We start from the raw sequence: 23634 nt of genomic DNA, 5'->3' as shown, positions 1-23634 counted from the left end.
TGAGTCAGAACATGATGACCTAATCAGTGCACCAAAGTAAAACGTTGGTCTGTCCTCTGAGTTCCGTGTCTATATTATAAAGTACCTACCGTTGGGTACTGGGGCTATTTCATTTCTCTACGTTCTTTAATTATCAGGGAAAAAAAAGTAAAGTCTACATCTATAGGAGGCGCCGTGGCTGAGCGGTAAAGCCCTCGGCTTCTGAAACGATGAAGACTGGGATTCTTAATTTCGGGATCTTTGGGCGCCTCTGATTCCACCCAGCTCTAATGGGTACCTGACTTTAGTTGGAGAAATGTAAAGGTTGTTGGTCGTTGTGGTGGCCACATGACACCCTCGTTAACCGTAGGCAAAAGAAACAGATGACATTTACATCATCTGCCCTATAGATGACAAGGTCTGAAATGAGATTAGTACTTTACTTACTTACATCTATAAGGGACGAAACTTAATGTGTAAAGAGAAGACTAAATTGTGAATAGTGGTTCACTTTCCAACTGCTCCACGGGAGAATATTGGTTACATGAACATTCAAGGATTTAAAGAGGGGGCGCGGTGGCTGAGTTTTTAAGCTGGCCCTGGGTTTGAATCTCTGTGTAGACTGGGATTTAGAATTTTTTAATGATGGGTACCTGACTTAAATTATGGAGAGGAACGGCGGTTGGTCGTTGTGCTGGCCACATGACATTCTGCTCGTTAACCGTAGTCCAAAGAAACGAATGACCTTAACATTATCTGCCCAATAGATCGCAAAGTCTGAAAGGAGTACTTCACATCTTCTTTTACAAGGATTTAAAAGAATGTGTGGGAGAGTGTAGCGATCGGTTCTTCATTCCACTTTTTTGCATGATTCTGAGCTTCAAAAATGCATTTTGTGAGGTGTGTACAAACAATATCCTGCTATTCTTTAAGTTTAAAACAATCGGCTCCTTCAACATCATACTTGCTATTCACTGCACTTTATTCATGGGCAGGCAGATCAATGCATGAAATCTTAGAGAAGGATTGAACCTTACACACGCCCCGGTCCCACCGGCAACGCTTATAGAATTAGTCATTGTAGTTCGCTTTCATTTTCTCAAACAGTTTCTTGAATTTTAGTAGACTTTTTTTTAGCCTTACCCATCCCCAAGTCCCTCTTGCTTACTTACTTAAACGTAGATCTCACTTTTGCTACTCTTAGAAAATTCGATCAGTTTTTATTTGGAGGGGGGGGGGGCGAGGTTTAAACCTACGTTTTAATAGTGATTAGCTGGGTTTTATACACAACTTTTCAAATGATTGGCTGGGTTTATTAATTCACTTTTAGCAAACAAAAAAAAATAGTTTTTCATTTTCATGTTTGGCTGAGGTTTTTATTCCAGTTTTCAAACATCACTTTGGGGTTTTTCAATCTACTTTTTGCACACTAGAAATGTTTTCTTGACTCCACGTTTTGCACTAATGGCAAGAGGTTTTCCCCCAACTGAACCATTACTTTATATGACGATAAAGTTTCGCTACAGAATCTAAGTTTGATATAAGGTCTAAACAACAAAAGTCTTACGTTGCTCATGTATTCTCATTTTTAGCGGCCCCCGAAAGGGGAAAAGACGCTATTAGTTTTGTGCGAAATGTCTGTCCGTCTGTCCGTCCGTCCCGTTTAGAGCTCGTAAACTAGAAAAGATATTGAAAATCCGACATCACAATATTTTAGACCATTCAAAGTTCTGATGCAACGGCAACTTTCTTTTTCTGAAAGCGAATAGTCTAATTTTTTTTAATCAGTTATGCAAGCAGTTTTTTAAAGAGAAAAAGCTAATTAGTATGCATTATAAATAATACCTAATTTAAAACGAATAGTAATCTTGTAAGATTTATTTTCCTAAACCTTTTTTTATATTGCGGTATTTTTTATTATTTTTTTTTTTTTTGGAGGAATCGATTAAGAGGTTGAGCCTTTTCAAAACAATGAGATCAATTATAAGACATCAGTTAGGCCAGGGTAGGCGCGTGGCTGAGCGGTAAAGCGCTTGGGGGTCCCAGGTCCGAATCCTGGTGAAGACTGGGATTTTCAAATTTGGAATCTTTGGGCGCCTCTGAGTCCACTCAGCTCTAATGGGTACCTGACGTTAGTTGGGGAAAAGTAAAGGCGGTTGGTCTTTGTGGTGGCTACATGACACCCTCGTTAACCGTAGGCCACAAAAACAGATGAACTTTGCATCATCTGCCCTATAGACCACAAGGTCTAAAAGGGGAACTAGCAAGGCCAGGTTCACATCTAACTTTATATTCACTTTTACCTATCCTTTGATCTGCGGGACCGTTGGGGCACTACACAAGATCTGTTAACCTTCTTTCTCCATTCTTATCTCTCATTTGTCTTTGATATAATTTCATTTGGATGTTCTTTCTGAAAATATTGAAGCCTGCCTGGGAGGACCACTTCGGGGGCCGATTTTGAGTTTGTGTTTCCACACAAACAGTCTTTTGTAACCTTGTTGTTGTTTTTTTTTAAGTTGTGTATTTCCATTGATATACTTGTTTGTAGATGGACATGCATTTGTTGTTGTTTTTTCATTGCTTACATTCTATATTTATTTAATTTTTTTTTGGTCAATGTGCTGGATTTCCAGTTATATAATCTCTAAATTTTTAGTTTTGAATTGTCTGTCGGCCGTCCGTCTTATTTACATCTCAAAAACTAGAAAAGAGATTCAAAATACAACTTCATGATTTTCTAAACCAAAGTTCTGGTGCTACAGTTGTTGAATCATTTGAAAGCGAACAGTTTTCTTTGTAAAATTAAATATGCAAGCTTTTTTTTTTCATAAAAATACACAATTTTTGAAACTTTCTTTATAGTAGAAGACGCTGTATTTAGTTATGGGGGATAGTTATTTACTACCCTATATAACACTGATGTTCAAGCAAACAATTCTTAGCGATTACGTTTATTATTGTATGCATATAAATGTAAGTGTTTTAAAAACAGGATGTAAAAATAATAATAAGGCTTGTCTTCGCATGGTAGAGTAGCCAATTAGTAAGAAATTTCCGTAACTATGCAGCCCCAGCTGTGACCTACATATTTTGCCACATATAGGGCAAGCATAACCATTGTCAGCTTGTGTTCAATTAATATTTTCTATTCGCCGTCTGCTTCTGACCTCCGCAGCGGATTTTCTTTTGGTCTCAAATGTGTATCCTGCGGCCTTTCTGAGTGAGCTTCAGCTGTCTCGTTCTAAGACGTATGTAACCAGAATGTAATAAGCAATATTTAATGTAATTTTCTACATGTGCTTATCGTATAACAAAGGTCACTAATTAATTTAATAAATGGAGACTCTACAATTCTTCAAAAGCTTTAATAAAAAACTAGAAGCATGCCATATTTTAGAAGAAAAAAAAGAAATACTTGTAAATTGAATCTTATTTTCTTCATTCAAATAGTATTCGTTGCACCAGAACTTTGCAAGATCTAGATATCATGATATGTTCAATTTATTTTCTAGTTCTTCTTGTTTTTGCGATAGAAATGGGATGGACAAATAAACAAGGCTAATAGCTGCTTTTCTGTGGCCACTAAAATTTGCTATAAAGTTTACGTACATTATGTTAAATAATGTAGCATCCGATTATTTAAAAAGTAATTGTTTAAACAGATTTTTAAAAAGAAATGCGGAAATGTGATGACAACATTTTCATCAAACCAATTTTTATTTAGAGATTCTTATTTTATCTTATCTAATACAGACGTTACTTCAAAAACAAAGAAGAGGATAACTTTTACAGCCAAATAGAGAGTTTCGTTTACTACTAACAGCTAACTTTTGTTGCTAAGTAAAGTTTACCTTTCATACCAAAACAACCATGCCCAAAATATTCACTTTCTGTTTTGTTTACTTCCACACTCCAATTCAGATTTGGTCATGAATTTACACAATATACTTGTATAACATAATAACAAGACATCTTTATGAAGTTGTTTTTTTTTAAGTAATACATACATTTAGATATATAAGATTTTAGGTTAGAAACTTTTTTCATTACAACGACTAAACAACAACTTTAAAACATTCTTGTGAATATTAATCTATTTAGATAAAGCTTTTATTTTTTTTCTACCTTTTGCTGTAGAACATTGTTTGTAGTAATTTCATTTTACACATTACTGAAGATCCAGACCCCGATGTTTTCTGTTTTGGACATTTTTGTGATTTAACTACTGCTTCGTTTAATTGTAGATAAGTTATTAAGAAAAACACAGGTGCATGATGTCTTAAGTTCTAGACTTTCACTTCTGCGACAGGAATCTCAATAGGTTTAAAAGGCTCCTTGTTATTTAAATTAACCTTGGGGTACTCAACAACAGCTGGTTTATCAGCAGGACCCGATGCCGCAATGTAAGTTGTAATATTTCTTCCAGGTTCATCATTCACAGAGACATCACGGCGATTTAGTATAATTTTCTCCCACTTCACATTAATATTTGTGCCTTCAACTTTTTCCAGTTTCCCTGTTAAAGTAAATTGATATTGAGTTTCATCAGTAAGTCTGTTGATGACTCTACGTGCATCTGGAAACTTCTGAAATAACATTCCCCACATCCAGACTCCTTCGTTGTTATCACTTTGTTTCTTAAGTGCCTCATAAAATGGAACAGATGAGTCTCCAAAACGATAATTGTAGGTGGGTCTACCACTGTTAATTCTATAGTCTTGATGGAAGTTACCATTACCATCTTCCCAGCGCAGGAATCCTTTCATTTCTGTAGAAAACTTGGTCGTAATGATTGCAGTGTACGGTACAGTTGTTCTACTTTTGCTCATGATTACCTCGTATTTAGCTCCTTCCATTGGTCCAAGCGTGATGGAAGATTTTTTGGTAAATCCCGCAGTTTGAGAAATACTCTTTTCATTTGTAGTTGCCTTGGAATATTCAAATTTAGTCGTATAAGAAGCCTTGCCGCTGACTGATGCAATCTCAAAGTTTAGTTCTATTCCAAGTTCGTGACTGTTGGTAAAAGTACTAGTGGTAGAATGAGTGATAGTTTCTTGGATTGTCTTAGTTCTATCGATCGATTCGGTTACAGGGGAAGACGCTCGATTGTAAAGAACTCCAGAGTCTACACTTTCTGCTTGAAGATCTTCTATGACACTTTGTCCATAAATAATTTCCTTCACAGCAAATCCCCAATCTCCAAAAACCAAGTTGAGTCTTTCGCCATTTTTTTCACCCACGCACCCTGAGCCCCAAAATGAGCGTGTATCAGCTGCCCATGTGAAACCATTTCTGGTGAAATCTTCCCCAACAGCTAACCCGCGGCAGCCATAGCACCAGCCATAACCCATGTAATGTGCTAAGGTAGCCATATTCCACAATGTCGTGTCCATGATGCGTGTCTGTATTTTACTTTTCTCGTCCATTTCTAAAAGTTTGGCTGCTGGTGTACAGCATCGAATTTTTTTCAAAAAGTAAAGGTCATCTCCGTCAGCTCGGTACAGTCCGGTCAAAAAATATCCCCCTGGACATGAACATTGACCCTTTCGTCCCATACAGCTACTTACGTCAATATCTTGACAGGTTCCATAATTCAATGGGTGAGTGGCTGGCTTAGTGCATCTTGCGCTCTCGAGACTGAAAAGATAGCCTTTATATCTTGGCCATCCAGTATCTGACCTGTACAAGCCTTGAAGGAAATAGCCCACATGACAAAAAGCCCAGGTGTAATCAGAGTCTAAAGTAGTAGTCCAATCTTCGTAGATCACTTGCTGTTCAACATTATTCCACGGAGCCAAGGGTTGGCAACATTGAACACCTTCTAAGTGACTCACTGGATCGTCTGCCCAGTTCACGTCATTTCTGTCCAGTGCATTAATGTAAGAATTGATCTCATTACATTTAGATTGCCCTGGAGTATCAAAACTGTACATCCATGATGAATAGGTGCATTGAGAGCTGACATACTGCAACAGCGTGGCAGCAAACAAAAATTGCACTAACATTTTTTAATGATTGGTTGATGTTTTATTTCTGCTATTGAAAACTGTAAAAAGAATATATAAATATTAATAATTTTTTAAAGTATACTTTTTGTAAACAATTAAAGTATTTTATTATTCTATTCAGGAATTTTAAAAAGTACGTATAACTACTAATATATGTAGTATATTGGCCTTCTTAAGTCGTAGAACGACTATGGTTCATCTCGAACATTTGTTCATATGGCTGTGGAGCCCTATTTTGGAGAGACACTCACGTCCACATATATTGCATGTCAAGTTGGCTTTGGCTTTGATGGTAGAGGAGCCGGTGATTTTCCGTATGGCACGCTTTTCTTCAAGAGCTGAGGCCGTTGTTTTCTCGATATCCATACATATAGATAGAAAGATAGATAGATAGATAGATGGATAGATAGATAGATAAATAGATAGAAAGATCGATAGATAGATAGATAGATAGATAGATAGATAGATAGATAGATAGATAGATAGATAGATAGATAGATAGATAGATAGATAGATAGATAGATAGATAGATAGAAAGATAGAAAGATAGAAAGGTAGAAAGATAGATAGATAGATAGATAGATAGATAGATAGATAGATAGATAGATAGATAGATAGATAGATAGATAGGTAGATAGATAGATAGATAGATAGATAGATAGATAGATAGATAGAAAGATAGAAAGATAGAAAGGTAGAAAGGTAGAAAGATAGATAGATAGATAGATAGATAGATAGATAGATAGATAGATAGATAGATAGATAGATAGATAGATAGATAGGTAGATAGATAGATAGATAGATAGATAGATAGATAGATAGATAGATAGATAAATTCCAAAAAAAAATTTCTGCCAATGAGGGAATTTTTTTCGTACAGAACGATTTTTAGAACTGACGAAAAGGTTTGAGTGTATAAAATGCGTCTCTAGATAAATTTTCAATCTAAAGTAAGATCTGTAAATAAAGAAATAAAACAAGATTACAAAGAGAGAGGCGGCCCAGGTTGGATCCTTTTCGGATCCGCCAATTTGCAAAGAGTATTTAAGACGTGATTTTGTTTTGATTGTCAAAAGTAATAATGTTTTAAAGACTTATTTGGAGTTGTAAAAATGAAGTTTTTTCAGTAAAATATTTTGCATGTTTCGGATGTTTCTTCAAGTTAAAGATAATCTACTTCCTAGCCCAAACCTCCCGCATAGCTTAATAATAAACTAAGTGACTATTATTAATAAAGAGATATATTACATATTTCGGGAGGACAACTACCGAATATGTACAATATGTCAGACGAGCGATTTTACATAATCTTTTGAAATTGTTTTGTAATTAAAAAAAAAAACAAGAAAAAAAAAACAGGCATTGAGTTTGTACTTTGCCAACATCTGCTGGATGTCCCATCACAGTTACCACCAAAGCTATTGGCATTTCCATTTAAATTAAAAACTTCTGATTTAGCACCTTTACGATCTATATCTACTAAATCTAAATCTAAAATCTAAATGTGTAATTTAAATTAATGTGTAATTTAGATATGATTTACGTAAAAAAATAGCCTAGATACTAATATAGACTAAGATAAGATAAGATAGACTGAAAGCGTCATGAAATTTAAAAATAGATTTATTTTAATATTTTATAACATCGCATTATAGATCTATATATTTGCCAATCAAAATCTACATATATATATATATATATATATATATATATATAAGTATACATTTAGATCTAAAAATTGAAATTCTAGATATTGATCTAGTCTATATAGGTATATTTCTAAATTAGACCTAGAAATTCTAGATATAGAATCTACAATGATTTAATTACAATAGGCCTATTCGACTCTTCAGGAAACTGCTGGAGCTAAGACCAACTCTTAGCTCCACTGAGTGTGATGTTGGATTTTGAGAACCCAAGTTAAAATACAGTAAGTTCAGTATTCCCGGCGACCAGACTTGTCCGTTGTCTATTCCATCTTGGACAAAGTCTCCGGCGTAAAGTATAAGATGAAAATCTTGCAGCTACATAATGAGAAGATACAAATGTACGCAAATTTGTCAAGATGTTGTTTGCCCTTTCATTTGTTCCTCCTGCCGATGTAAATACTGCCGTTGAAGAATTAAATGAAGGTCGGCCAGATGTTGGGAATTTGTATGAATATTGGGAGGACAACTATATTGGTCAACAGAGACTCAAAGATAGCATTATGGAATGTTAGAGATCGTGTACAGGACAATCTACCACGAACAAACAATTCAGTGGAGGGATGGCACCATGCATTTCAGCTGTCTACAATGTTTACAAGTTAATCTCTCACTTCATCGGTGAACAGGAGAACACTGAGAACAAGATTCTGAGGGTACAATGCTGGAGCACGAAGTAAAGCTGCAAGCAAGCACCTCCACCTTGACAGACGTCTTGCAGCTATATAGTATGGAAACAAGCTACTGATGGAGTTTCTAAGTGACGTTTAATACAATTTAACTTTTTGAAAGTTTGTGTGTGTGTATGTATGGGTGTATTAATCATCTGAAAAGAATCTTTGCCTGGAATGTAAATAAATGATATTTTTTGAAACTATTCATTTTAGCTTACTGTACTTTTTAATTACTGTTTGCATATTTATGTTTTAAAATATCTAAAGTTTTTCCTTCAAAATGATGAATGAAAAATAATGTTAACATAAAAAAAATATATATTGGCTTTATTCATATTACACGATATATAAAGTATTTCTTTCAAAATGACTGAAATATATTTCTATGCGCTATTTTGTCGGCGTTATTTGTCCACTCTTTTTTCTCGGGGAACCATATCTATGTTTATATATATATATATATATTAAGAGAAAGAGAAAATCCCATTTAAATGTAACACCGTTAATCAAAGTTTTGGGATGGTCTTGTATGAAAATAAGGTGTACCCTCACTTTGTGGAGAGATTCTCATACATACTTTGGTGTTAGGAAGTTGTTTTCCTTAAAAGTCCGGAGCATAATATTAGCGATAATTACATTTTCTAACCTTTTAGCTAGAAATTTAAAATGTAGTGTAAGACAGAACTGCAAGTTTACATAATTTGGGTTAAAATGTTTTAATAAAAATCCTGAAAAAATGATTTTTCTGACATGTGACCAAGAAAATGTTTGTTTTATTTATTAGAAGAGGGATTTCAAACACTTATTTTTCGTTTAGTAGAGTTTTCATATAAAATTCGGAACAATTTTGGCGACGATTTGTAAGAAAATTTAAGTAATGTAGGTTGATTTTTTTTAAATACAAAATCCGGAACATTCTTTACCGATAAAAGTCTTTTGTTATGTTTCAGCAAGAAAATTCAATGTAAAATAAGTGTTTTTCAATAATCGTTTCTAGTAAATTACTTTCATATTTTAAAATCCTGAACAACCTATTGTCGATATTATTGAAAAAAATCGTTTGACATATTTATTTTAAGTTCAAAATATGGAACAATTTGATATCGCTAATTAAACTATAGTTAGGTATTATCCAAGAATAATAAGGCTTGTCTTCGATTCCGAACAATACTGAGGAATGCAGCATTTCCCGTCGATGCGCAGCTGTAACCTAAATATTTTGCCACATACAGGGCCAGCATAACCATTGTCTGCAGGTGGTCGATTTTCGCCGTCTTCGTCTGTCTTTGCATTTGATTTGAACTCCGATTGGTGACAAGGCAGGGAGACCTAGGTTTCCCATAGTGCCTTGGTCAGGAACTCTGCTGTGCGGCGTAGTGCCTCATAGCCTCCATACAGATCTAGTTGACCATTGAATACGTCTCCTGGCAACTCGCGGAACTGCCGACACTCTTTCTATACATGCACCACCGTTTCTTCTGATTCCCAGCAGTGTCGGCAACAGGCATTGAAATTTGTCCTGAACCGGGCAAAATATGCACCAATGGGGCAAAGTCCCGTTCGCCAATGAGCTATTATCGACTGTTCCGACCTTTTTAGCCTCCACCACGGGCAGATTCGGAGTCATCCGAGGATTTGAACCATCTATCATGTACCCACTCACGTATAACTGTGGTAGCCTGTTGGTATGTACTTGATGCTTTGAAAGTGAGAACGGCCAGCGCTCCTTCTCGTGCTAGGGCGTCAGCCACGGCATTGCCGTCACGCCGCAGTGTGAGGGCACCCACTGCATAAAGATGACAACTCCAATAATTAGGCGTATGTTATTTGCGTCGCCGTCCTCGGCAACAGGTTTTATAGTCCAAGAATAAAAGTATAAAATAAGTCAATTTTGCGAATTCAAACAGTCATTTGACATAATTTATTTTTGATAAATTAATATCCGGAATAACTTTATAGTTAATGAAATATAAATCAGAATAAAGATCTTCATTTGGCATTTATATACTATTTACATTTAAAAAAAACGGAACAACATATAAATGATTATGTGATTTTACAACATTTAAGCACGGAAATTAAATATAATATACTAGTCGACCGGCGGCGTAGCAAACGCCGCTGTTTTGCAGGGCCAGCCTTAGGCCACTGCAACCTATGCGACCGCTGTGAGTCATTAACTTTCATAGGATTCGCTCTAATTCAAGGCGTATACATTATTAAATTAATTCATCTTATAACTTAAAACAGATTTCCCGCGCCCTCCTGTTGATTTACCAGGAGCTCCTGGAAATCTCCCGAAGTCGAAAGATATACGAAAAAGTCCTTAATATATACGGAAATATATACACAAAAAAATGTCATTTTGAATTGTCATTCATTATGGAAAACGCCAATCTTACGCGCGGCATTATTCATCAGCCGTAATTGTGTAATCTGGTGAAAGAAGCTTCTCGCGCGTCAAACTAATGAAGAATTACTTGAGGTCAACAATTCTCAAAGATAGATTGAAACATTAAGGTAATTCTTGCTATTGAGCGGGATCTATGTAGGAAACAGAATTATTATGATATACTGTATGACTTCGCTACACGCAAGACTCGTAAAGTATTTCAGTACGTAGTAAAGAATGAATAAAGTACATAGACGAATTTTTTTTTCTATTACAAACTCTTATCCTCATTTATTATGCGCTTCCGTACCCAAACTTGGCCCCTCGAAATCTGTTTCGCATATGGCCCAATAATGGTTAAGTCCGGCCCTGCTATTTACATATATATATATATATATATACATAGTAGATTACTTAGATTAGTTCCTAGTCCTAACCTGTCAGGACTGAGTTCTGGTCAGCCTGGGTCTCCTGTTTACTGTAAATGAGAAGGGGGGCAATTCAGGTGGTTGATTTCAAAACTGTTATTGTTTTGGGTTGTTTTTATTTGGTGAGATGTTTTGTTGAACAATGTAACCCATGATAAGGAGTGTGTTTTTGTTCCTAGTCCAGGACAGTTGGACTTTTTGGATATATATAGTCTAAGTGTAGACTCGAACTATTTTTTCTGTATTATAGTGAAAATAATGTAATTAAATATGTTATATGTCGGTAAAGTGGCATTCTGAATCTTATTTTGTCATTGTACGTGTCATTATGGTATTGTCCAGGACTTGGGTACATTTAGCATGACACATACATATATTAGTGGAAGAAGGTCTTGACATTTTGGGGGCCTGTCCAAAACAACTACATGCGATGGCTGCATCAATCTCCAGTGAAGTATCTGCTGTATCCAGACAGCATATATCTCTCAGTACTGCAACCTGAAGTATCTACTGCACCCAGGCAACGCATATCTCTTAGTACTGCAACCTGAAGTATCTACTGCACCCAGACAACGCATATCTCTAAGTACAGTAACCTGAAGTATCTGCTGTATCCAGACAGCATATATCTCTGAGTACTGTAACCTGAAGTATCTACTGCACCCAGACAACGCATATCTCTGAGTACAGTAACCTGAAGTATCTGCTGCACCCAGACAACGCATATCTGAGTACAGTAACCTGAAGTATCTGCTGCACCCAGACAGCGCATATCTGAGTACAGTAACCTGAAGTATCTGCTGCACCCAGACAGCGCACATCTCCAAGTGTGTACTAATGAAAAAGTTCAAGTCCATAAGGAGCGGAAACTCGTCGTCTGTATTTTAGGCTGTTACTATCTAATAATAATGATTTAACATGCCGAATGTGTTCACTATTCGCAAGTAATAGTAGCACCCCCTCGTACGTCTAAACATAAGTGTATATGCATGGCCAATTTCGTTCCTCATAATTGGATTACCAATACGCTCATTCCTTGGATTATACTGAAGAAGCTGCTGCTGGATCTCATACTTATATGAATTTAACTTTTGTGGTACATTCTATTTGGATTATACTGAAGAAGCTACTGCTGGATATAATACTTATATGAATTTAACTTTTGTGATACATTCCAAGTACCGGTACCGCGCGTAGGTATAAAGCCATGTTGGGATTACCTGTTGGATTATCTACCTGAAATAGACTAAGAGAAATCACATTATTGGATAACCTTGGACTATTGTCTTTAACCTGTTGGAATACCAGTTGAACAACATAAGTAGGAGCAGAGGTATTAGTATTATTTTAATTTTGCTTAAATTGTTTGTGTATGTATATCATTTTGTGAGGTAATATTGTAATAAAGGACACTGCTGTAGGAAAATGTCAGAGTTTATACCTCGTCCATTTGAGGAGATAGTAGCCCAGGCTCAGATGTTGGGGTTTAAGGGCAAAACGTTAAAGAAATTTATAGAGGCCCAACAGAAAATTGACTTAGATAGACTGACAAGGGAAGCGGAGGAGAGAAGACATATAAGAGAGATGGAGGACAAACAACTAGCAAGACAACATGAAATGGATAAGAAAGACATGACAGTTAACGACAACCCCCAACAGAGTAAACAGTTAGACAAAAACCTAAAATGTATGACAGACAACGAGGACTTGTTATTCTACTTAGAACTGTTTGAAACGACTGCTACTGCTAACGACATACCCAAGACAAGATGGCCACTTGTCCTCACTCACAAGTTAAATGAAAAACTAAAATTGTTTATGATACAAACAAAACTGATACATAACACTGACTATGATCTTGTTAAGGGGGAGCTCCTAAAACAAGCCCAACTCACAGAAGAAGCCTGCCGAACACTGTGGCATGAACTTTCCCCAAAGACGGACGACATGAAAGATTTTTTTGTCCATTTGAAAAGGACATTTGACAACTGGCTTAAAACATCACAAACCCCAATAACAGTAGACGGTATAATTGACCTTATAATGAGAGACAGACTTTACAGTGTGCTATCTTCCGAGGCCCTGAAAGATATTTTGCTACGAAAGCCTACTTCAGCCCAAGAGGTCTTAGACTGTATTGATCAATTTAGAGATGCCACGAAAGGCTCCACACATATTGTAAAGGGAAGTAACAAAGTAACTAGCAACGATATCCCATATGTAGCTTTTGGTGCCACTGGTCAATCTAACAGTCGTCGCCCGAATAATATAAACACAGAGGGTACACAAGTGATATGCTATAGATGTGGAAAGGGCGGACACATTGCTCGATGGTGTCGGGTAAAGATAAATGAGAATAGAGGTCCAACACAGCAATGACTAAGAGTATTACCAGAAAGGGGGCAACATGTGGGATTGTTTGCATGTCACACTGATACATTTAATTTTTTAGATTATAAAGATAAATCAGTTGGTGGATTGAAAATAGTTGAGGGATTTTTAGGAGATCGAAGGGTATCTGTCCTACGAGATACGGGGGCGAGCATAATTGGGGTCCGAGAAAGTTTGATAGAAGAAAGTCAGAAGATAGATGGGTTTTTCACTTTAAAATTAATAGATGGACAAACTTTTCAGTATCCACTTGCTTGGATAGACATTGATACTCCATTTTTAAAAGGAGTCTTTGTAGCGGCCATGTTCAAGGACCCAATAGCAGATATTATTATTGGAAATGTTGATCAGGCTAAAGCATTTTTATATGGGAATGCTGTTACTAGGGCAATGGCGAAAGCAGAAGACAATAGGGTCAAATCGGAAGATAATGACAGGATTGGTTTAAGTAAGTGGATGGAATTGGACAGTGATTTTAGAGAGGATCAAAGAAATGATAGTTCGTTAGTTAGATTATGGGAAAAGGCGAAAGCAGGAACGGTCGAAGATAAGAAAAAGGGATTGGTATCATTTATAGTGGAAGAAGGTCTACTTTACAAAGAATTTGAGAGAAAAGATACCCCTGGGGTAATAGAACGACAACTTGTAATCCCTACGAATAGACGTGAACTAATATTAGAAATAGCACACTCTACACCTTTAGCTGGACATATGTCTATAAATAGAACCAGGTATCGGGTATATTCGCATTTCTTTTGGCCTGGGGTAGATATAGATATAAAAACATACATTAAATGTTGTGACCTTTGTCAAAGAGGTAGACACCCAGGAAAAGCTGGAAAGGTAGAACTAGGGCGCATGAATATTATTTCCACTCCATTTGCTAAAGTTGCTATTGATATCATAGGACCACTCCAAATGACAGATCGGAAGAATAGATTCATTTTAACGTTGGTTGATTTGGCAACAAGATGGCCGGAAGCTGTACCACTACCTAATACAACAACACCAGTAGTAATAGAAGCTCTAAGTGCTATTTTTACTAGAATAGGATTCCCGGAACAGATACTCTCTGATAATGGATCTCAGTTCAGATCCGAATTATACAAAGAAATATGTCAGTTTTTTAAAATAAAGATTGTTAAATCAACACCATTTCACGCCATGTCAAATGGGGGCGTAGAACGCTTTAACGGGACTTTGAAGTGCATGCTGAGAAAGACGGCCGAAGCAGAACCTAAGAATTGGGATAGAGTTATAAATGCACTTCTGTTTGCGTACAGAGAGGTACCAAATGAGTCTACTAACATTTCCCCTTATGAAATGTTGTATGGAAGGAAAGTCAGGGGGCCTATGTCAATTCTAAAAGATCTTTTTACTAATCAACAGGTAGAACCAGAAATAAAGAATGTGTTTGACTATTTATTAGACCTAAAAAGTAGGCTGGCTGTGGCTTGTCAAATAGCTCAGAATAATAGCTCAAAACATAAGGAAAATTATAAAAGGTATTATGAAAGAAATAGCAAAGAAAAAGATATTCAAACAGGTGATTCTGTGCTTTTACTGAAACCACAGAGACAGAATAAGTTAGCCTTGCACTGGGAGGGGCCTTATAAAGTAGAAAAAAGAATTAACAAGTTTAATGTAAAAATAAAGAAAGGCAATCGAGTAAAAATTCTTCATGTTAACAGATTAGTCATGAAAAAAACAACACGGAATGTACGGGTAAGGAAAATAGTGATCTACAACTCTCGGGAAGTGCGTCTCATGTATTGTATGGGGGTCAAGGGGAAGAATTATTACATGCGTGCATAGCGTCCCTTGTAACCGACCAGGAAGATGATAACCAAGAGGATGAAGTTACTGAGTTACCTACTCTTGAGAGTACAAATTCCAGGGAACATATTAGTATCAATACTGAATTAACCGAATCCCAAAGAGAACAGATTCAGACGCTAGTTGAGAAGTATAAAGATATAATTACTGATATACCGGGTAAAGCGAAGGTTAAATCATTCAACATTGAGCTCACAACAGAAAAGCCTAGTACACTGAGGCCATACGCAGTTCCTATTCATATGAGAGATGTCTTAGACAAGGAGATAGAGAACATGATTCAAATGGACATTATTGAAGAGTCTCAATCGCCCTATGCATTTCCTGTCGTTTTGGTTAAGAAAAAAGATTCAACAGTACGTACTTGCATAGATTTTCGGAAATTAAACGCGGTTACCAAATTTGACGCGGAGGCTATTCCAGACCAAGAAGATCTTTTCTTACAACTTAATAGTGCCAAATTTTTTACAAAGATAGATCTAATAAAAGGCTTCTGGCAAATACCAATAGAAGAGAATAGTAGGAAGTACACTGCATTCAGGGTACCAAGTGGTCACTTTCAATTTAAATATCTACCGTTTGGTCTGCTTAATTCTCCTAGTTTTTTTAATCGGACTGTTAGGACCATTCTTAAAGGACTGGAAAATGTTGTGTTTTATTTTGATGACATTTGTGTATTCGGGCATGACTGGTCATCACACTAGAGAAAGTGTTGTCCAGGCTAAAAGAATATGGGTTTACTATCAAGCCAAGCAAACTCGAAATCGCGTATCCTAAAATAACTTTCTTGGGTAATATTGTAGGTGAAGGAAACATATACCCAGAACCCAATAACAGAGACAAGGTATTAAATATAAAAGCACCAAAAACGAAAAAAGAGGTTCGATGTTTGCTAGGTATTGCTAATTTTTATAGCAGATTTATTCCAGCGTTCGCGGAAATAGTATTTCCAATTACTGGATTGTTAAAAAAAGGGACACCGACGAGGGTCAATTGGACTCCAGAATGTGACCGGGCATTAAGAAAAATTCAAATGTGCATGACACGAGATCCTATACTGAAATTACCAGACGTTAATAGACCATTTATTGTGCAAACAGACGCGTCGGACATAGCCATATCATGTTGCCTTTTGCAGGAAGTAAAAGGAATATTCCATCCTGTTAAGTTCTTGAGCAGAAAACTGTTGCCCAGAGAACAACGGTATTCGGTGATTGAGAGAGAATGCCTTGCCATTGTTTGGGGGGTGCAACGCTTGTCCAGATATTTATATGGCGCTAAATTCACAATTCAGTGTGACCATAGACCACTGGCCTTTTTGAAGAGCGCAACATATGGAAATAATAGAATTTGTCGTTGGGCTCTATTATTACAATCATTTAACTTTAATGTAGAACATCTAAAGGGCAAACTAAATGTAATTGCTGACTTTCTATCTAGACTAACAGAATAGACCAACATGACATTGATTACAGATAACTGACAATTAATATTTATTCATTTCAAAGTTATTTGTTTGCTAGGATTGGGGATATGTAATTATGTAATTAACCGCCTTTTACAAAAGGTAGAATATATGTTTGCACACTATTTTTTGTTTACATGTTGATATATATATATATATATATATATATATATATATATATATATATATAATATATATATATATATATATATATATATATATATATATATATATATATATATATATATATATATATATATATATATAATTATAATTGCTTAGTATGTTGTATATAACATTTACATTTCGGAAAATATGCTTGTTCACTGACTATTTTTTTTTGCTTACATAATAATAATAATAATAATAATAATAATAATCTTTATTATCCGTAAGGAAATTTGTCTTACAATTTGTGCATTACACCAAACAAAAAACATTATAACTATAAGAAACCAAAGTGTACATTCACACATATAATTATTATTGCCTAGCAGGTTGTGTATAGTATTGACATTTCATGTGGATACATCGTTGTTGTTTTTTTTTGTTTTTTTTTTACAAACTGTAGGCTATGTTTTAGTACCAAGATTACTTTTGTTTGCATGTTGATATATGTACGTTTGGAAAATCTCTTTATTGGAAGTTTGTCTGTTTTAAATGAACCCAGAAACAGACAAAAATTAAAGGGGGGAGAAATGTCAGGACTGAGTTCTGGTCAGCCTGGGTCTCCTGTTTACTGTAAAGGAGAAGGGGGGCAATTCAGGTGGTTGATTTCAAAACTGTTATTGTTTTGGGTTGTTTTTATTTGGTGAGATGTTTTGTTGAACAATGTAACTCATGATAAGGAGTGTGTTTTTGTTACAGTTGGACTTTTTGGATATATATAGTCTAAGTGTAGGCTCTAACTATTTTTTCTGTATTATAGTGAAAATAATGTAATTAAACATGTTATATGTCGGTAAAGTGGCATTCTGAATCTTATTTTGTCATTGTACGTGTCATTATGGTATTGTCCAGGACTTGGGTACATTTAGCATGACACATACATATATTAGTGGAAGAAGGTCTTGACAGGAAAAAGGGGGATGGTAGCGGGCAGGGTTTCATAAATGTAAACGACAGTCAAGCGCTCAGCCAGTCATCCATAGTGTGAATACTACTCTTGTTTTCTCGTGGACTATCCGCAGAAATAAGAGAGTGATCTTTCCTTTACTTCTCGTCCAAACGTTTGAGGGAAGAAAAGAAATATATGTATATAATATATATATATATATATATATATATATATATATAGAGAGAGAGAGAGAGAGAGAGAGAGAGAGAGAGAGAGAGAGAGAGAGAGAGAGAGAGAATAGATGTTAGAAGATAAAACAAACATTCGTTGTCATTTTTTCTTCACAAAACACATCTCGAAAAATCTATAATAATACTTTAAAACTATTGTAATGTTTCGGAAGGAACAGGTTTTAAATAGCTTTTAGTATTTTTTTTAAATAAACATAAGAGACTAATTAAAATATTTCGGCATTAATGGTCTATTGCATTAGTGGATTAAAGATTTTCTGATAGAGAGAGAACAAACTGTAATAATAAATGACACTAAATCATCAGTAAACTCAGGTGTACCACAAGTCACAGTCTTACGTCCACTACTATTTTTAATTGACATAAGTGATTTACTAAATTGCATTAGTTCAGGAACAAAAGTCAGATTATTTGCAGACGATTGCATAATATGTAGATCAATAAAACAACACAAGACAGACATTTTCCAAAGAGAATTAGATGAATTACAGAAATGGGAATCAAATTGGAGCATGTTTTTCCATTTAGAAAAATGTCAGTTTCAAGAGTAACAAAAAAACTGAAAGAATTCCACTTATTCATGGTAAAACCACTAAAACCAGTAACACAGACTATAAACGCAAAAAAACCTAGGTGTTATAATAAATGAAAACTGTCATGGAATCCTCATATTGAAGAAACTATCAAAAAATCAAATAAAGCATTAGGGTTTATTTTTTTAAGATTCTATAAATCAAATAAGAACATAAAACTAAAATGCTATTTAACCTTGGTTAGGCCAATTATAGAATGTGTATCCTCTGTTTGGGACCCCTCAACTCAAGAAAACATTAAGAATTTGGAACAGACACAAAATAGAGCAGCGAGATTCATAACAAACGAATACTCACATTTAACTAGAATAACACCTTTAGTAAAATCACTAAATTTAGAAAGCCTTCAGGACAGAAGACTTAAAAGTAAAGTAGCAATTATACATAAAACACTGAACCATAATCTTCAAATACAAAATTAAATAAAATACTCATAAAGACACAAAGATAAAGGCACATTTCTCGTTACATATGCTAGGACAAATTTGCCCTAATGCTACTTCTTCCCTAGTGCAATTAGAGCATGGAATAGGTTGTCTGAGCTAACCAGGAAAACCAGTGACTTGGCAGAATTTAAGTCATTGGTTAATATGCATGACTAAATGCATGACGCGTTGGATGTAATTATCTTTTTTTTTTTGAAGTAACGTCTGTATCATATAAGATAAGATAAGATAAAAATCTAAGGTGTTGTCCATTTTGATTCTACTTATCAGTGTTCACTGAGGAATTTGCTAGTGACTATTATATATGTTCGTTGTGGAATATTTTCCCGACAGTTTGCTCATGGTTATTTAGTTCTCAGACTTATGGTTATGTGTATCTAGTTTTCAATTAACCGGTTCTTAATCATATAGTTTTCAAACAACTGGTTCATAGTCAACAAGTTTCAGACAACTGGTTCAGGCATATAGTTTAACATTCAAATGCTGAAATTTATTATTAGTTATATTTACTTGTAAGGAAATAAAATAAAAGTACCTCCACTAATGTAAAAAAAAATATGCCAAAGAGAATACGTTACCTACTCCTCATTGTCTATCGTCTCAGAGACTGAGAGCCAGTGGAAAAAATGTTTTGCTTATAACATTTTATAGAAATATTGACTAACAGATTGAATGTTGTATTTTCAAAATACTATTTAATAGTTGGTATCATCTCCATTAAATTGTTAATTACCAGAATATGTTAATTTCAACGAAGAAATCTATAGTAACTTTTTTTTTAACTTTTGGCATTGCTCTGCTGCGTTTTTCAGACAAATTGTAGCACAGACCACTATTGCTAGCTGATTAGACAGCATACGTGCGGGCAAATCTATTTGTAATCATCAAGCTTGTTGCTGATCTGCGTTTGGTGACTGTAATAAGATAAGATAATAAAGATGTTTAAGTTTATGACTAGAGAGAAACAAGTCACAAGTTGACCCAGAACAAAGACTGTTTTGTTCTTCTTTGGAACATCTGGAGCCTTACTGTAAGGGCTTACAAGTCTAGTTAAAAGAGGCTCCAAGTTAAATGAAAATAAAGAAAGCTGCTAACACTTTTAAGATTACTTTTTAAATTGCGAGATTCACTTACATGTTTAAAATACGACTGCCTTTGTTCATTGGTGAGAAAGATTTGATTTTTTAAAAATTCAAATCTTTTCATTATTTCATTAATTATTTAAAATTTTATTAGCATCTAATCCAAATGAAAACAAGGTTACAAAGTCAGTTTGTTCGGAAACACAAACTTAAAATCGGCCCCTGAAGTGGTTCACTCAGGCAGGTTAAAAGGCAGGTTTCAATATTTTCAGAAAGAATATCAGAAACTATGAACTACAAACTATCAATAATTATAATCTTATCTCCGTGGATACAAACAGAAGAGACGTTGTCGAGATTTTCGCCTATACGTCGACATGGTGTTTAAGAGAGATAAGATAAGATAAGATAAGATAATTTTTATTGATCTAATCAAATGAAAATTCAGTTTGACTACAATTGACAAACTCAGCGTAACTACTGTACAATAACAATATAGATAAAAAAAATTCGAACAACATTCACACACGAAACACAAACACATTCACAACCAGCTCTTTACGAATTTGACTTCTATGTACTTCTCGATGACGACAGGTGGTCTTGTAACACTCTGACCGAATGTGGGATAAAGAAGTTTTTAAATCTTTCTGTTTTAGTCCTAACTAGTCGACCGGCGGCATAGCATACGCCGCTATTTTGCAGGGCCGGTCTTAGGCCACTGCAACCTATGTGACCGAAGGATCCGCAGTTTCATGGAACCCGCGCTAATTCAAGGTGTATAAATTATTAAATTAAACCATTTTATAACTTAAAACAGATTTTCCGCGCACTCCTGTCGATTTACCAGGAGCTCCTGGAAATCTCCCGAAATCGAAAGATATACGAAAAAGTCCTTAAAATATACGGAAATATATACACAAAAAATTGTCATTTTGAATTGTCATTCATTATGGAAAACGCCAATCCTACGCGCTATTGAAAAAAAAACAGCATTATGCCTTAGCCGTAATTGTGTAATCTGGTGAAAGAAGCTTCTCGCGCCTCAAACTAATGAAGAATTACTTGATGTCAACAATTCTCAAAGATAGATTGAAACATTTGGTAATTCTTGCTATTGAGCGGGATCTATGTGGGAAACAGAATTATTATGATATACTGTATGACTTTGCTACACGCAAGGCTCGTAAAGTAATTATGTACGTAGTAAAGAATGAATAAAATGCATAGACGAATTTTGTTTTCTAATACAAACTCGTAAATTTGACTTATTGTCCGCTTCCCTACCCAAACTTGGCCCCTGCGAAATCCGTTTCGAATAGGGCCCCACAATGCTTAAGTCCCTCCTGCTATTTAGTGTTTGTAAAATGTTTTACATGTTTCGGATGTTCCTTCAGAGTTGACGATAGTTTACTTCCTAGTCCAAACCTCCCGCATTGGGTTGGGAGCGGGCGGGTTTGACAGTCCAGCGCGCAGCCATCCGTAGCAAGCTGTGAAAACGTGTTCTCCTCTTGTTTTTCTTTCGTTGGGATGACTATCCACAGAAATAAGAGAGTGATCTTCCCTTTACTTCTTGTTTGACCTGTTTAGGGAAGAAGAGAATTATATATATAGATGGAAAGGAGACGACCACTACGTTCAGATTTTGTGCAATAATGGTTTAATGGATGAAGGTTATCTTTAAGAATCGTGAGTGTTTTGTAAAGGCATCTTTCATGAAAAAGCTCTTCAACAGACGGTAGCTGTGTTCGAGTGATATTTGATGCTTTTTTTAAATTACTTTATTTAGTCTAAGTCTTTGTACTAGTAAAGTATTACCATACCAGCATGTAAACGTGAATGGAATTATGAGTGTGGTGAGTTAGTTATAGTCAAGGGTGTTGATGATAAGAAACAATGAGACAAAGGTGTGTAGAAAAATGATATGTATAGAGCAAGATCAATTTTTTTTTAAACTATTGGATAGCGGCTGAAATGAGGGTGTTTTGTACAGGCATAAAAGAAGAATGTAGATGTTGTTGGTATAATTCATATTTAGTTTGGTAAGATTCTTGTGTTCTTAGTACATGTTATTAAGATATCAGAAATTCCAATTGTTAACTATTATGTTTCGAAAATCGGCTGATGGTTAGATGGTTCGATTTACATCGAACTGTCAAACAAGGGGGGGGGGTGAGCTACATAGTGTAAATGTGGAATGGTGCGATTGTGACGTGAGCTACATAGTGTAAATGTGTAATGGTGCAATTGTGACGTGAGCTACATAGTGTAAATGGGGAATGGTGTGAATGTTACATGAGCTACATAGTGTAAATGTGTAATGGTACTAATGTTACATGAGCTACATAGTGTAATGTAGAATGGTGCGAATGTTACATGAGCTACATAGTGTAAATGTGTAATGGTACGAATGTCACATGAGCTACTTAGTGTAAATGTAGAATGGTACTAATGTTACATGAGCTACATAGTGTAAATGTAGAGTGGTACGAATGTTACATAAGCTACATAGTGTAAATGTAGAATGGTACGAATGTTACAAGAGCTACATAGTGTGAATATAGAATGGTACGAATGTTACATGAACTACATAGTGTAAATGTAGAATGATACGAATGTTACATGAGCTACATAGTGTGAATGTAGAATGGTACGAATGTTACATGAGCTACATAGTGTAAATGTAGAATGATACGAATGTTACATGAGCTACATAGTGTAAATGTAGAATGGTACGAATGTTACATGAGCTACATAGTGTAAATGTGTAATGGTGTGAATGTTACATAAGCTACATAGTGTAATGTAGAATGGTGTGAATGTTACATGAGCTACAAAGTGTGAATGTAGAATGGTACGAATGTTACATGAGCTACATAGTGTAAATGTGGAGTGGTGTGAATGTTACATAAGCTACATAGTGTAATGTAGAATGGTGTGAATGTTACATGAGCTACAAAGTGTGAATGTAGAATGGTACGAATGTTACATGAGCTACATAGTGTAATGTATAATGGTACGAATGTTACATGAGCTACATAGTGTAAATGTGTAATGGTGTGAATGTTACATAAGCTACATAGTGTAATGTAGAATGGTGTGAATGTTACATGAGCTACAAAGTGTGAATGTAGAATGGTACGAATGTTACATGAGCTACATAGTGTAATGTAGAATGGTGTGAATGTTACATGAGCTACATAGTGTAATGTAGAATGGTGTGAATGTTACATGAGCTACAAAGTGTGAATGTAGAATGGTACGAATGTTACATGAGCTACAAAGTGTGAATGTAGAATGGTACGAATGTTACATGAGCTACA

At 35.3% G+C, this 23634-nt stretch overlaps 1 protein-coding gene across 1 annotated transcript; it reads right to left on the bottom strand.

The window, feature by feature from the left end:
• Nucleotides 1–4180: 4180 nt before the first annotated feature.
• LOC129927011 (uncharacterized) lies at nucleotides 4181–6024 on the bottom strand. Its single transcript, XM_056034167.1, has one exon. The coding sequence runs from the start codon at nucleotides 5985–5987 to the stop codon at nucleotides 4269–4271; it is 1719 nt and encodes a 572-aa protein (XP_055890142.1). The 5' UTR covers nucleotides 5988–6024; the 3' UTR covers nucleotides 4181–4268.
• Between the last annotated feature and the right edge of the window lie 17610 nt (nucleotides 6025–23634).

Source organism: Biomphalaria glabrata, chromosome 6 (assembly GCF_947242115.1).
Source record: "Biomphalaria glabrata chromosome 6, xgBioGlab47.1, whole genome shotgun sequence".
NCBI lineage: Eukaryota > Metazoa > Mollusca > Gastropoda > Planorbidae > Biomphalaria > Biomphalaria glabrata.
This window is presented reverse-complemented; position numbering and strand designations above follow the sequence as displayed.